This window comes from Chlorocebus sabaeus, chromosome 5 (assembly GCF_047675955.1).
Source record: "Chlorocebus sabaeus isolate Y175 chromosome 5, mChlSab1.0.hap1, whole genome shotgun sequence".
NCBI classification, from domain to species: domain Eukaryota; kingdom Metazoa; phylum Chordata; class Mammalia; order Primates; family Cercopithecidae; genus Chlorocebus; species Chlorocebus sabaeus.
This window is the reverse complement of record NC_132908.1, coordinates 195032-208750: the sequence shown is the minus strand read 5'-3', so window position 1 is coordinate 208750 and position 13719 is coordinate 195032. Positions and strand designations below refer to the sequence as shown.

Here is a 13719-nt window from a genome sequence, read left to right as displayed (position 1 = left end):
GTAGAGACAGGGTTTCACCATATTGGCCGGTCTGGTCTCAAACTCCTGACCTTGTGATCCACCCACCTCGGGCTCCCAAAGTGCTGGGATTACAGCCATGAGCCACCATGCCTGCCCTAGACTTTTATTCTAATTGTCCCATTTTACCCCTCACCTTGCCGTCACTATGAAATTTTGATAACACAGACAAGCTGCATATCTGTTTAGGTACTGTGATTTTTTTGCTGGGCCACAGACTATTGTAATACATGGTATTTTTTTACTCTTTAAAATCAGTGTTCTTTCCTGCCTCCATCAATAATACATGATTTTTTTTTTTTTCGATTTTTTTGGAGGCCGAGTCTCACTATGTCACCCAGGCGGGAGTGCAGTGGTGCAATCTCGACTCACTGCAGCCTCCACCTCCTAGGTTCAAGCAATTCTCCTGCCTCAGCCTCCCAAGTAGCTGGGATTACAAGTGCCCACCACCACACCTGGCTTATTTTTGTATTTTTAGTGGAGTTGTGGTTTCACCATGTTGGCCAGGCTCGTCTCGAACTCTTGACCTCAGGTGATCCACCCACCTCAGCCACCCAAAATACTGGGTTTACAGGCATGATTACACCATGGCTGGTAAGGATAAGAATACATGATTTAAAGTCACTCAATTTTAATTATTTTTTAATCACCTAATCATCCATCACTAGTATGACCAGAGGTGAGTAGAGGGGTTTGATGCCTTTCTGGTTCTTGAAGGAAGTGAGTGTGGGATGAGGGAGCCAGTGAAAAACATAAAACCCAAGGGAAAGTGTCCATCCCCTTGCATTACCAGATGTCAATACAGTTTAGAGTAAATTCTTTTTTTTTTTTTTTTTTTTTGAGACGGAGTGTCAGACTTTTGTTACCTCGGCTGGAGTGCCGTGGCATGATCTCGGCTCACTGTAAACTCCACCTCCTGGGTTCAAGCGATTCTCCTGCCTCTGCCTCCTGGATACCTGGGATTACAGGCGCTTGCCACCATGCCTGGCTAATTTTTTTTTTTTTTTTTTGAGATGTAATTTTGCTCTTGTCGCCCAGGCTGGAGTGCAGTGGCGCGATCTCAGATTGCTGCAACCTCCACCTCTTATGCCTCAGCCTCCCAGGTAGCTGTGATTACAGGCACCCGCCACCATGCCCAGCTAATTTTTGTATTTTTAGTAGAGATGGGGTTTCACCATCTTGACCAGGCTGGTCTCAAACTCCTGACCTCAGGTGATCCCACCTGCCTTGGCCTACCAAAGTGTTGAGATTACAGGCCTGAGCCACTGCACCTGGCCTCGAGTAAGTTCTATTTATTTATTAACAAAAAATTATTATCATTATTTTTTTTTTTTGAGACGGAGTCTCGCTCTTGTCGCCCAGGCTAGAGTGCAGTGGCGTGATCTCGGCCCTCTGCAACCTCTGCCTCCTGGTTTCAAGTGATTCTCCTGCCTCAGCCTCCTGAGTGGCTGGAACTACAGGTGCGCATCGCTACGGCTGGCTAATTTTTGTATCTTTAGTAGAGATGGGGTTTGCCTTGTTGGCCAGGCTGGTCTCGAACTCCTGACCACAGGTGATCCATCCGCCTCAGCCTCCCAAAGTGTTGAGATTACAGTTGTGAGCCACTGTGCCCAGCCTATTTTAAAAATTTGTTGTGGCTACATAATAGGTGTGTATATTTTGGGGTTACGTGAGATGTTTCATTTGATACAGGAATGCAGTTCCCAATAAAGAATAAATTCTTGGTCTGTGTGCGGTGGCTCACAGCTGTAATTCCAGCAATTTGGAAGGCTCAGGTGGGTGGATCACCTGAGGCCGGGAGTTCAAGACCAACATGTCCAACATGGTGAAACCCCGCCTCTACTAAAAATGCAGAAATTAGTTGGGCGTGGTAATGTGCTCCTGTAATCCCAACTACTCGGGAGGCTGAGGCAAGAGAATGACTTGAACTCGGGTGGTGGAGGTTGCAGTGAGCTGAGATCACACCATTGTACTTTATTCTGCTTGGGTGACAGAGTGAAAGTCTGTCTCAAAAAAAAAAAAAAATTCTATTTAAAATAGTAGCCTTGGCCGGGCGTGGTGGCTCACACCTGTGATCCCAACACTTTGGGAGGCTGAGGCAGGCGGATTGTTTGAGCCCAGGAGTTCGAGACCAGCCTGGGCAACATGGGGAAATCCCATCTCTACAAAAAAATGCCAGAGTTTGCTAGGCGTGGTGGCATGTGCCTTTAGTCCCAGCTATTTGGGAGGTTTAGGTAGGAGGATTGCTGGAGCCTGGGAAGTCGAGGCTGCATTGAGCTGTCATCACAGCACTACACTCCAGCCTGGGCGACAGAGTGAGATCCTGTCTCAGTCAATCAGTCGATCAGTCAATAAAAGCACATCTCAGCATTGCCAATTCTGGGAGGGTATTTGGTACACTTGCATATGCACAAAGATAAATTTACTGTCGAATATTCATGCACCATTATAACCTCAGAAGGCAGGAACTGAAACTTCTATGAGGAGCTGGTCTAATCATAGCCTTTTCTTACAGTGGAAGGACACATAGCTGAGAAAAGGGACTGAGGTAGGTTAGTGCTGATGGGAGCTTATCTCCGAGGTAGGTTAGTTAAGAGGAAAAGCAAAGCAAAGTGTGATGTGATGTTTTCTTGGGGGTGGTTTTGTTTTGTTTGTTTGTTTGTTTTGAGGTGGAGTCTTTTTTTGTCACCCAGGCTGGAGTGCAGTGGTGCGATCTCAGGTCACAGTAACGTCTGCCTCCCGGGTTCAAGTGATTCTCCTGCCTCAGGCATGAGCTACCACACCCAGCTAATTTTTGTATTTTTAGAAGAAATGGAGTTTCACCATGTTAGCTGGGATGGTCTTGAACTCCTGACCTCAAGTGATCCACCCGCCTCTGCCTCCCAAAGTGCTGGGATTACAGGAGTGAGCCACTGCACCGGCCATGGGGTGTTTTTTTTAAAAGGGTGGGTGCCGTATACTTGTTGACCTGTTTATGTGTGCAGAGAAGTTTTAGAGCAACCTAAGGGATTATGAACATTCTCGCCTTGAGAGAGTGGGTTAGAGGGCTGAAACAGATCAGTGACCTTTTTGTACTACGTGAAAATGTACAATATACAAGAGTTACTCCCTGAAAACTGCCGCCATCTCCCACTCCCTAAAAGTGATTTTTGACCTTTCAGGGGGCTCATATTAAAATATTTAGGTCAGTCAAGGTGGCTCACGCCTATAATCTCAGCACTTTGGGAGGTCGAGGTGGGCAGATCACAAGGTCAGGAGTTCAAGACCAGCCTGGCCAATATGGTACAAAACCGTGTCTACTGAAAATACAAAAATCAGCCAGGCATGGTGGCGGGCACCTATAGTCCCAGCTACTTGGGAGGCTGAGGGAGGAGAATCGTTTGAACCCAAGAGGCAGAGGTTGTAGTGAGCTTAAATTGTGCAACTGCACTCCAGCCTGGACAACAGAGCAAGACTCTGTCTCAAAAAAATAAAATAAACAATTTGATAGGGAGTGTCTATAAACGTGGAAAAGGAAAAGGTCCTCCTCCCTCAAAGAATTAAAAGTAAACCAGGGCCGGGCATAGTGGCTCACGCCTGTTACCCAAGCACTTTGGTTGGCTGAGGCAGGCAGATCACCTGAGGTCGGGAGAGAGTAAACCGTGCTGGGCAGGCAAGGTGGCTCCTGCTTGTAATCCCGTCACTTTCGAAGGCCGAAAGTGAAGGATCACTTGAGTCCAGGAGTTTAGCCTGAAGAACATGTTTCTAGGAAAAAAAAATTAAAAATTAAGCTGGGTGTGGTGGAGCAGCAGTGTTGTGGGACAGTCGTCTGTCAAGGCACTGCTGGTGTTTTTGTTTTGTTTTGTTTTGTTTTGTTTGTTTTTTTGAGACAGTGTCTCACTGTGTCGCACAGACTGGAGTACAGTGGCATGATCTCGGCTCACTGGAACCTCTGCTCCCCAGTTCAAGCGATTTTCCTGCCTCAGCCTCATGAGTAGCTGGGACTGCAGGTGCATGTCACCATACCCGGCCAATTTTTTGTATTTTCTTTTTTTTTTCTTTTTTTTTTGAGATGGAGTTTCGCTTTTGTCACCCAGGCTAGAGTGCAATGGTGCAATGATCTCAGCTCACTGCAACCTCCGTCTGCCGGGTTCTAGTGACTGTCCTACCTCAGCCTCCCAAGTAGCTGGGATTACAGGTATGCGCCACCATGCCCGGCTAATTTTTTGTGTTTTTTGTAGAGACAGGGTTTTACCATGCTGGTCAGGCTGGTCTCAAACTCCTGACCTTGTGATCCATCCGCCTTGGCCTCCCAAAGTGCTGGGATTACAGGCGTGAGCCACCGTGCCAGGCCCAGTTTTTTGTATTTTCAGTACACAGGGTTCCACTGTGTTAGCCAGGATGGTCTCTAGCTCCTGACCTCATGATTCGCCTGCCTCAGCCTCCCAAAGTGTTGGGATTACAGGAGTGATCCACTGCACCTGGCCTACTGTTGGTGTTTTAAACATTTTGTTCCAGAATTCCACTGTTGGGGCCAGGCACGGTGGCTCAAGCCTGTAATCCCAGCACTTTGGGAGGCCGAGACGGGCGGATCACAAGGTCAGGAGATCGAGACCATCCTGGCTAACACAGTGAAACCCCGTCTCTACTAAAAAATACAAAAACCTAGCTGGGCGAGGTGGCGGGCGTCTGTAGTCCCAGCTACTCGGGAGGCTGAGGCAGGAGAATGGCGTGAACCCGGGAGGCGGAGCTTGCAGTGAGCTGAGATCCGGCCACTGCACTCCAGCCTGGGTGACAAAGCGAGACTCTGTCTCAACAACAACAACAACAACAACAACAACAACAACAAAAAGAATTCCACTGTTGGAAATGTATCTTAAGGATATGTGAAAATGAATGCAGAGAAGAGATGTTTATTATAACTTATTTTAAGGGGGACAAAAAGATGTAATACAACTATTGAGGTAGGATCTGGTTCTGCCCAGGCTGGATTGCAGTGGCATGATCATAGCTCATGGTAGCCTCCAACTCCTGGCCTCAAGCTGTTCTCCTACTCCAGTCTTCTAAGTTCTGGGATTACAGTCACAAGCCACCACGCCTGGCCTAAAAGTACCTCTGCTTTGTGACTTATTTCTACAAATCTCTATCCTAAGAAAGTAATTGAAAATACATACAAACACAGATATGGTAAAGATGTTTGTGGGCCAGGTACAGTGATCCATACCTGTAATCCCAGCGCTTTGGGAGACTGGGGCGGGTGGGTTGCACGAGCCCAGTTGGAGACTAACCTGGTCAACATGACAAACCCTGTCTCTACAGAAAATACCAAAAAAATTAGCCAGACGAGGTGGCCTGCAATTGTAGTCCCAGCTACTCGAGGGGCTGAGGCTGGAGGATCAGTTGAGTCCAGAAGATCAAGGCTGAAGTGAGCTGTGATTGCACCACTCACTGTGCCCCAGCCTGGAGAACAGAACAAGAGTCTGTCTCAGATAAATAAATCAATGAATAAATGATATTTATGACAAAATTGTATATGAGATTGAAATTTGGATCCAAGATAAATGCGCAAGAAATGAAAGAGTAAATGATAATGAACCTATATGATAGACTCTGCCCTTCATACTAATGTTTGTGAAACTTATCTCATGACTTCAATTGCTTATGATAGGCAGGGCGCAGTGTGGCTCACACCTGTAATCCTAGCACTTCGGGAGGCTGAGGCAGGTGGATCATGAGGTCAGGATACCAGCCTGACCAACGTGGTGAAACAATGTCTCTACTAAAAATACAAAAATTAGCTAGGTGTGGTGGCATGTGCCTGTAATCCCAGCTTCTCAGGAAGCTGAGGCAGGAGAATAGCTTGAACCCAGGAGGCAGAGGTTGCAGTGAACCGAGATCGTGCCATTGCGCTCTAGCCTGGGCAACAGAGCGAGACTCCGTTTCAAAATAAAAAAATTGCTTATGAGAACACAAAACACAGACAAAAAATACAAAGCTATAAAGATTTCATCTCAGCTGGGCGCGGTGGCACACGCCTGTAATCCCAGCACTTTGGGAGGCTGAGGCGGGCGGATCATGAGATCAGGAGATCAAGACCATCCTGGCAAACACGGTGAAACCCCGTCTCTACTAAAAATACAAAAATTAGCCGGGTGTGGTAGCGGGTGCCTGTAGTCCCAGCTACTTGGGAGGCTGAAGCAGGAGAATGGCATGAACCCGGGAGGCGGAGCTTGCAGTGAGCAGAGATTGCACCACTGCACTCCAGCCTGGGTGACAGAGCGAGACTCCGTCTCAAAAAAAAAAAAAAAATTTCAACTCATGCCAGGTGCAGTGGCTCACGCCTGTAATCCCAGCACTTTGGGAGGCTGAGGTGGGCGGATCACAAGGTCAGAAGATGGAGACCTTCCTGGCCAGGATAGTGAAACCCCATCTGTACTAAAAATAGAAAACATTAGCCGGGCATGATGGCGTCATCTGTAGTCCCAGCTGCTTTGGAGGGTGAGGCAGGAAAATCGCTTGAACTCGGGAGGCAGAGGTTGCAGTGAGCCAAGATGATTGCGCCACTGCACTCCAGTCCAGGAAACAGTGCGAGACTCGGTCTCAAAAAAAAAAAAGATTTCTGGCCGGGTGCGGCGGCTCATGCCTGTAATCTCAGCACTTTGGGAGGCCGAGGCGGGCGGATTGCCTGAGGTCAGGAGTTCAAGACCAGTCTGACCAACATGGTGATAACCCATCTCTAATAAAAATACAAAAATAAAATTAGCCGGGTGTGGTGGCGTGCGCCTGCAATCCCAGCTACTTGGGGTGCTGAGGCAGGGGAACTGCTTGAGCCTGGGAGGCAGAGGTTGCAGTGGGCTCAGATGGTACCACTACACTCCAGCCTGGGTGACAAGGTGAGACTGTGTCTCCCCCTCACCTTCCAAAAAGGACAATTGTGAGCCTTTATTTTCTGCCTGGACCATCACCTTAAGCTTGATGGATGGAACTCCTGGCACATTTCTACCCGGGATCCTCCCAGAACTCAGTAGTTTTTCCTGGGAGAAGATACGCTCCCTCTGCTCATCATTGACTCCTTCCAGCCTGATTCAGCCTCAGCCTGACTTGTTTTGGCCTTGATTTGTTTTATCTGGAAGTTGCCTAGGAAAGGATGTATGCTATATTTGTTACAAAGTAGTTGATAAATAAACCGTTTCTCAACTTGTAAACTGTCAAACAGGAATATTAATCATATTTAATTAAGGTCTGAAAAAGTTACACATGGCCGAGACGGGCGGATCACGAGGTCCGGAGATGGAGACCATCCTGGCAAACACGGTGAAACCCCATCTCTGCTAAAAAAAAATACAAAAAAACTAGCCGGGCAAGGTGGCGGGTGCCTGTAGTCCCAGCTGCCCGGGAGGCTGAGGCAGGAGAATTTTTGGAATTGAATGTCTTTTTTTAATCATTTAAATCTGCTTTTTTAAGAGACAGGCTAAAGTTGAGAAACACTTTGAAGGGAGAGGGCAGTAGAACAGAAAGCCAACTTTTAAAGAACTTGGCAATTCTTGGTCGGCTTGTTCTCTGTTGTGAAGTTTACCATTTAGGTGTTTTTTTTGTTTGAGTCAGAGTCTTTCTCTGTTGCCCAGGCTGGGGTACAGTGGCTCACTGCAACCTCCACCTTCCAGGTTCAAGCGATATTCCTGCCTCAGCCACCCGAGTGGCTGGAATTACAGGCGCCCACCACCATGCCCAGCTAATTTTTTTGTATTTTTAGAAGAGATGGGGTTTCACCATATTGGCCAGGCTGGTCTCATACTCCCAGAGTGTTGGGATTACAGGCGTGAGCCACTGTGCCGAGCCTACCATTTAGTTTTTAGGTTGTCAGACATCTGAGTCCATAGCCACAGGGACACCTGTCCGCTGTGCTTGGATTCTGCTTAAGGTGCAGGTAATTGCTTTGATTGGTTAAGGTATTGGGAGAGTTGTCAGCTGCCCATTTCCCATTTGACCCCTGGAGTGAATCCCTGAGTCTGTCTCAGGTAGGTGGGTGATTGCTCCGCTTGGGCAGACTGTAGAGAGCCACTGTGTGGGTGAACCTGGGGCATCTCAGACTGGTCTGTTAGGGGCTGTTGTCCGAGGTTAGCACAGAAGAGAAGGCACAGTGACCCTTGTCAGCTCCTTAGTACTTGGATCCTGATGAGCTCCAGCCAGCTCTTCATCTTTCCAGGAAGTTCAGTGTGCAGGTGCGTAGAAGCAGTCAAATGCCAGATCATATGATTTCCTGATTCTTTGATTTGAACATACTGAAATGTTTACCACAGAGTATCTGGGTGACCAACAAGAGGCAGTTTATTTATTTTTTTGAGAGGGAATCTCGCTCTTGTTGCCCAGGCTGGAGTGCAATGGCACAATCTCAGCTCACTGTAGCCTTTGCTTCCCAGGTTCAAGCGATTCTCCTGCCTCAGCCTCCCAAGTAGCTGGGATTACAAGCATGCACCACCACTCATGGCTAATTTTGTATTTTTAGTAGAGACAGGGTTTCACCGTGTTGGCCAGGCTGGTCTTGAACTCCTGATCTCATGTGATCCACCTGCCTTGGCCTCCCAAAGTGCTGGGATTACAGGCGTGAGCTACTGTGCCTGGCCAAGAGGCAGTTTTTGAATTCTAAAATTATGGAGTGATATCTGGGAGTCAGCCTTCATCACTGATGCTGCTTGTCCTTCCTTCAGCTTCTTGGGAGATTGGGCACCAGGAGACTTGGAGCTTCTTCCCTATCTTGACCTACTCCCAAGTATGCATTTTTTTGAAAAAAATGTTTGAGATTTCTAGAGAAGATCATAATCTTCTCCTGTGTCCATGTGATCCATTGTGGAGCGGTTTATTACAGCTGACTTACTCTTTCCTGTCCGTTTTAGGAGCAGTGACATGGATTATCACCCCTTAGTGTTTTCCTGTCATCTGCCTTCTCATCTCCACCTAAAATTTTGTTTTTGGTAAAAGATCGTGCTATCTAAACGTGTCATTCTTGCAGAACAAGCTTATTTATGTTTAACATGATGCTGACATTAGCAGGCTGACTTATGGTGTAATGTTAGTGTTTCTTACTATTGGTCACTGGCTGACAGTTAGAAAAGTGATGCCGTGTCTGTATTTTTTTTTTTTTTTTTTTTTGAGATGGAGCCTTGCTCTGTTGCCCAGGCTAGAGTACAGTGCTGCCATCTCAGCTTACTGTAACCTCTGCCTCCCAGGTTCAAGCAATTCTTCTGCCTCAAGCCTCCCGAGTAGCTGGGACTACAGGTGCGTGCCACCATGCCCAGCTAATTTTTTTATTTTTAGTAGAGATGGGGCATCACCATATTGGCACGGTTGGTCTCCAACCTGACCTCATGATCCTCCCATCTCGGCCTCCCAAAGTGTTGGGATTATAGGTGTGAGGCACTGGGCCCTGCTTTTTTTCTTTCTTTCTTTTTTTTTTTTTTGAGATGCAGTGTCACTCTGTCACCCAGGCTGGAGTGCAGTGGCCGAAGCTCCACCTTCCGAGTTTATGCCGTTCTCCTGCCTCAGCCTCCCGAGTAGCTGGGACTACAGGCGCCTGCCACCTCACCCGGCTAGTTTTTTGTATTGTTTAGTAGTGATGGGGTTTCACCCTGTTAGCCAGGATGGTCTCGATCTCCTGACCTCGTAATCTGCCCGTCTCGGCCTCCCAAAGTGGTGGTGTTGTGTTTTTTTTTTTTTTTGAGACGGGGTCTCGCTCTGTTGACCAGGCTGGAGTGCAGTGGCTGAATCTCAGTTCACTGCAAGCTCCGCCTCCTGGGTTTATGCCATTCTCCTGCCTCAGCCTCCCGAGTAGCTGGGACTACGGGCGCCCGCCACCTCGCCCGGCTAGTTTTTTGTATTTTTTAGTGGAGACGGGGTTTCACCATGTTAGCCCATGTTGGGATGGTCTCGATCTCCTGACCTCGTGATTCGCCTGTCTCGGCCTCCCAAAGTGCTGGGATTACAGGCTTGAGCCACCGCGCCGGGCTTTTTTTTTTTTTTTGATACAGAGTCTTGCTCTGTTGCCTAGGCTGGAGTGCAGTGGTACGGTCTCGGCTCACTGCAACTTCTGCCTCCTGGGCTGAAGCGATTCTCCTGCCTCAGCCTCCCGAGTAGCTGGGACTACAGGCACCCACCACCACGCCTGGCTAATTTTTGTATTTTTGTTAGAGACCGTGTTGGCCAGTCTGGTCTCGAACTGCTAACCTCAGATGAACTGCCCGCCTTGGCCTCCCAAAGTGCTGGGATTACAGGCATGAGCCACTGCGGCCGGTCCTGTCTGTATTTTTATGTGAAATTACGTTAGCCTTTGCCTAGTTACGGTGAATTAACGTTAGCATATGATAGTTGTCTTAATGTTTCCCACCAACCCTTTTCAGAGTAAGCAGTTAGACCTCTAGAATTTCTTTTCCTTTATCTGTTTGGGTAAATAGCGACCAGTTTTTCCTACTACTTTAGACAGTAGGCAATAACGAAATGTATTCATAGCTCTCAGTAATATTTGTTCTATTGTTTTGTTTTTGAGGTGAAAGGGGGGACCCTACCCTCAGAACATGAGGGAATAATATTTACGTGGTTCACAAAGACCAGTGAGTACATCATATGCATCTCTCACAACTCCCCAGAAGAGGGCCTCCAGCACGAGTCTAGGCTCAGCCTTTTCTTTCCCTCCGAGAACTCCGTGAATTGCTCCAAGTGTTTTAATTTTCCTCAGAATTTCTTTGTAATGTTATTGAGGGTTGGAGTCCTGTTACAAATTTTGGAAATGAATAAATCCAGTGAGAAGACCATGCTTCCAAACAATCATTCTGTTTAACAGATCCCCTTGATTTAATGCAATTATGAATGTGTTAGTGGTAGTGTAGCTTAAGATCTTCCCAGTGAATCCACAGGCTTTAAAAAAATGAACCTAGGAGTGTATTTCCTATCAAGTAAATGGGTTCTAAGACTTTATGCTTTACACATAATTGATTATAGCTCTCTGCTTTTCCAATGCTAGGCAATGGATCACTTGGAGTCCTTTATTGCGGAATGTGATCGGAGAACTGAGCTCGCCAAGAAACGGCTGGCAGAAACACAGGAGGAAATCAGTGCGGAAGTTTCTGCAAAGGTATGCTTGGGTGGCTTCGCTGCCTGGTATGTTCTTGCAAATACTGGCTTCTCAATAGCTTTTTTTTTTTTTTTTTTTTGGAGATAGAGTCTCACTCTGTCACCCAGGCTGGAGTGCAGTGGTGCAATCTTGGCTCACTGCAAGCTCCGCTTCCTGGATTCACGCCCTTCTCCTGCCTCAGCCTCCTGAGTAGCTGGAACTACAGGCACCCGCCATCACGCCCGGCTAATTTTTTGTATTTATAGTAGAGATGAGGTTTCACCGTGTTAGCTAGAATGGTCTCAATCGGCTGACTTCGTGATCCGCCCACCTCAGCCTCCCAAAGTGCTGGGATTACAGGCATGAGCCACCGCGCCTGGCCTTGTCAATAGCTATTAACTCACCCTCAGCACCGATTGTGTGGACAGTACTGTCTGCCTTATTCCAGTTACAGATAGAGGGCTGTGATCAAGCATTTGTGTGTCATCGAATTCTCATCCCTCAGGAGTTACTACCTCTGTCTTTATTCTGTCCGTTTTTGTCCTCTATACATGGTTTATTGTTATTATTTTTATTTTAATGTCGTCTTCGCTGAGTTTGGTGGCTCACGCTTGTAGTCCCAGCACTTTGGGAGACCAAGGTTGGGGCAGATCACTTGAGCCCAGGAGTTTTAGACCAGCCTGGACAACATGAAGAAACCCCATCTCTACAAAAAATACGTATATTAACCAGGCTTGGTGGTGCACACGCGTATCCCAGTTACTCAGGAGGTTGAGATGGGAGGATCACTTCAGCTTGGGGAGATTGAGGCTGCAATGAGGTGTGATCATGCTACTTTACTCCAGCCTGGATGACAGAGTGAGACCCTGCCTTAAAAAAAAAAACATTGTGGGTTTGGTTTTTGTTTTTTTTTTTTTTGATACAGTCTTGCTCTGTCGCCCAGGCTAAAGTGCAGTGTCACCATCTTGGCTCACTACAAGCTCCGCCTCCCAGGTTTATGCCATTCTCCTGCCTTAGCACCCCCAAGTAGCTGGGACTACAGGCATGAGCCACTGCGCCCAGCCATCTTTTTTTTTTTTTTTTTAAATAGAGATGGAGTCTCTGTTGCCCAGGCTGGTCTGGAACTCTTGGGCTTAAGCGATCCTCCCACCTTGTCTTCCCGAAGTGCTGGGTTTACAGGTGTGAGCCAGCATGCCCGGCCTCTGCATGTTGTTTTAAACTTTAATATATTCACATAAAACTGGAAAGAACTGGAAAGGAAATGGTCATACTGTGGTACATCCATGTCATAGAATGAAAAAGGAGGTAGATTTATATGTAATTAGCTTGAGTGCCAGTTACATCACTCTTCTGTTTTTCTCTTCAGTGGAACTAAGTCTCTCCTTGTTTTTTCTTTTCAGTGTTGTAAAAGCATTTCTTAGGATTTATGCAATTGCTAATTTGACCAAAGGTGCTGTTTTGTTTCAGAAGGTAAATCCTAGTAATTAGGTATTTTGCTTATAGCTTAAATCTGTGCACTTAAATCTAGACATTTTATTAGCCATACCCTGAAGAAAAAGTCATAAAGAGAGACAGCCTAGACAATGACCAATCTATGGTGATCCTTGGAACCATGTTGGAAGTGACAAAGGTGCTCCTGGTTTCATTGGAACACAGCACACAGGTTTCGTTTGTGGTTAGTCTCAATGCTGGCAGTAAGGATGCCTTCATTGTTAAGTGTGGATCTTTAGCTCTTCCATGTATTTTCAGTAGAACAGACTGGAAATGGAGCAGGAGAAACCCTTGTTGTCTTTGCATTCGCTTTCAGTTTTAGATGTCTGATAACCTCGTTCCTTCTCCTCACAGGCAGAAAAAGTACATGAGTTAAATGAAGAAATAGGAAAACTCCTTGCTAAAGCCGAACAGCTAGGGGCTGAAGGTAACGTGGATGAATCCCAGAAGATTCTTATGGAGGTGGAAAAAGTTCGTGCGAAGAAAAAAGAAGCTGAGGTTGGTGAGAGAAATGTCTTAGGGAAAGAGAAATCTTAGTAATTTGGCAGAGATGACTATTTAAATTAATTTAGCCCATGCTTGCTTGCATTTTTTAAAAAATTTGTAAACTTTGGGCTGGGCAAAGTGGCTCATGCCTGTAATCCCGGCACTCTGGGAGGCCGAGGTGGGTGGATCACGAGGTCAGGAGATCGACACCATCCTGGCTAACGTGGTGAAACCCCGTCTCTACTAAAAATAAAAAAAAAATTAGCCAGGCGTGGTGGCGGGTGCCTGTAGTCCCAGCTGCCCGGGAGGCTGAGGCAGGAGAATAGTGTGAACCAGGGAGGTGGAGCTTGCAGTGAGTTGAGATCGCACCACTGCACTCCAGCCTGGGCGACAGAGCGAGACTCCGTCTCAAAAAAAAAAGAAAAATTATAAACTTTGTTTTTTCAAGCAGTGGTAGCTTCGTGGCTAAATTGAGAGGAAAGTACAGAGATTCTCCATGTATCCCTTCCTTAGACAGCCTCCTCCTTTCCCAGCATCCGCCCACAGTCAGTGGGTCTACATTGACTTGTCATTATCACCCAAAGTCTGTAGGCTATGGCGAATGGTGTCATGGATGGTCTGTAAGCGTTTGCATGTAGCTT

The 13719-nt window shown here is 46.9% G+C and overlaps 1 protein-coding gene across 4 annotated transcripts in view; it reads left to right on the top strand.

Moving 5' to 3' along the window:
• LUC7L (LUC7 like) overlaps positions 1-13719 on the top strand; it is a 43228-nt gene that overhangs the window by 12618 nt on the left and 16891 nt on the right. For all 4 annotated transcript variants that reach the window (XM_007979801.3, XM_007979790.3, XM_007979808.3 and 1 more), the window contains 2 exons: positions 11012-11122; positions 12947-13090. In XM_007979801.3, the coding sequence (XP_007977992.3) occupies positions 11012-11122; positions 12947-13090 (255 nt within the window). The remainder of the gene's footprint in view (positions 1-11011; positions 11123-12946; positions 13091-13719) is intronic.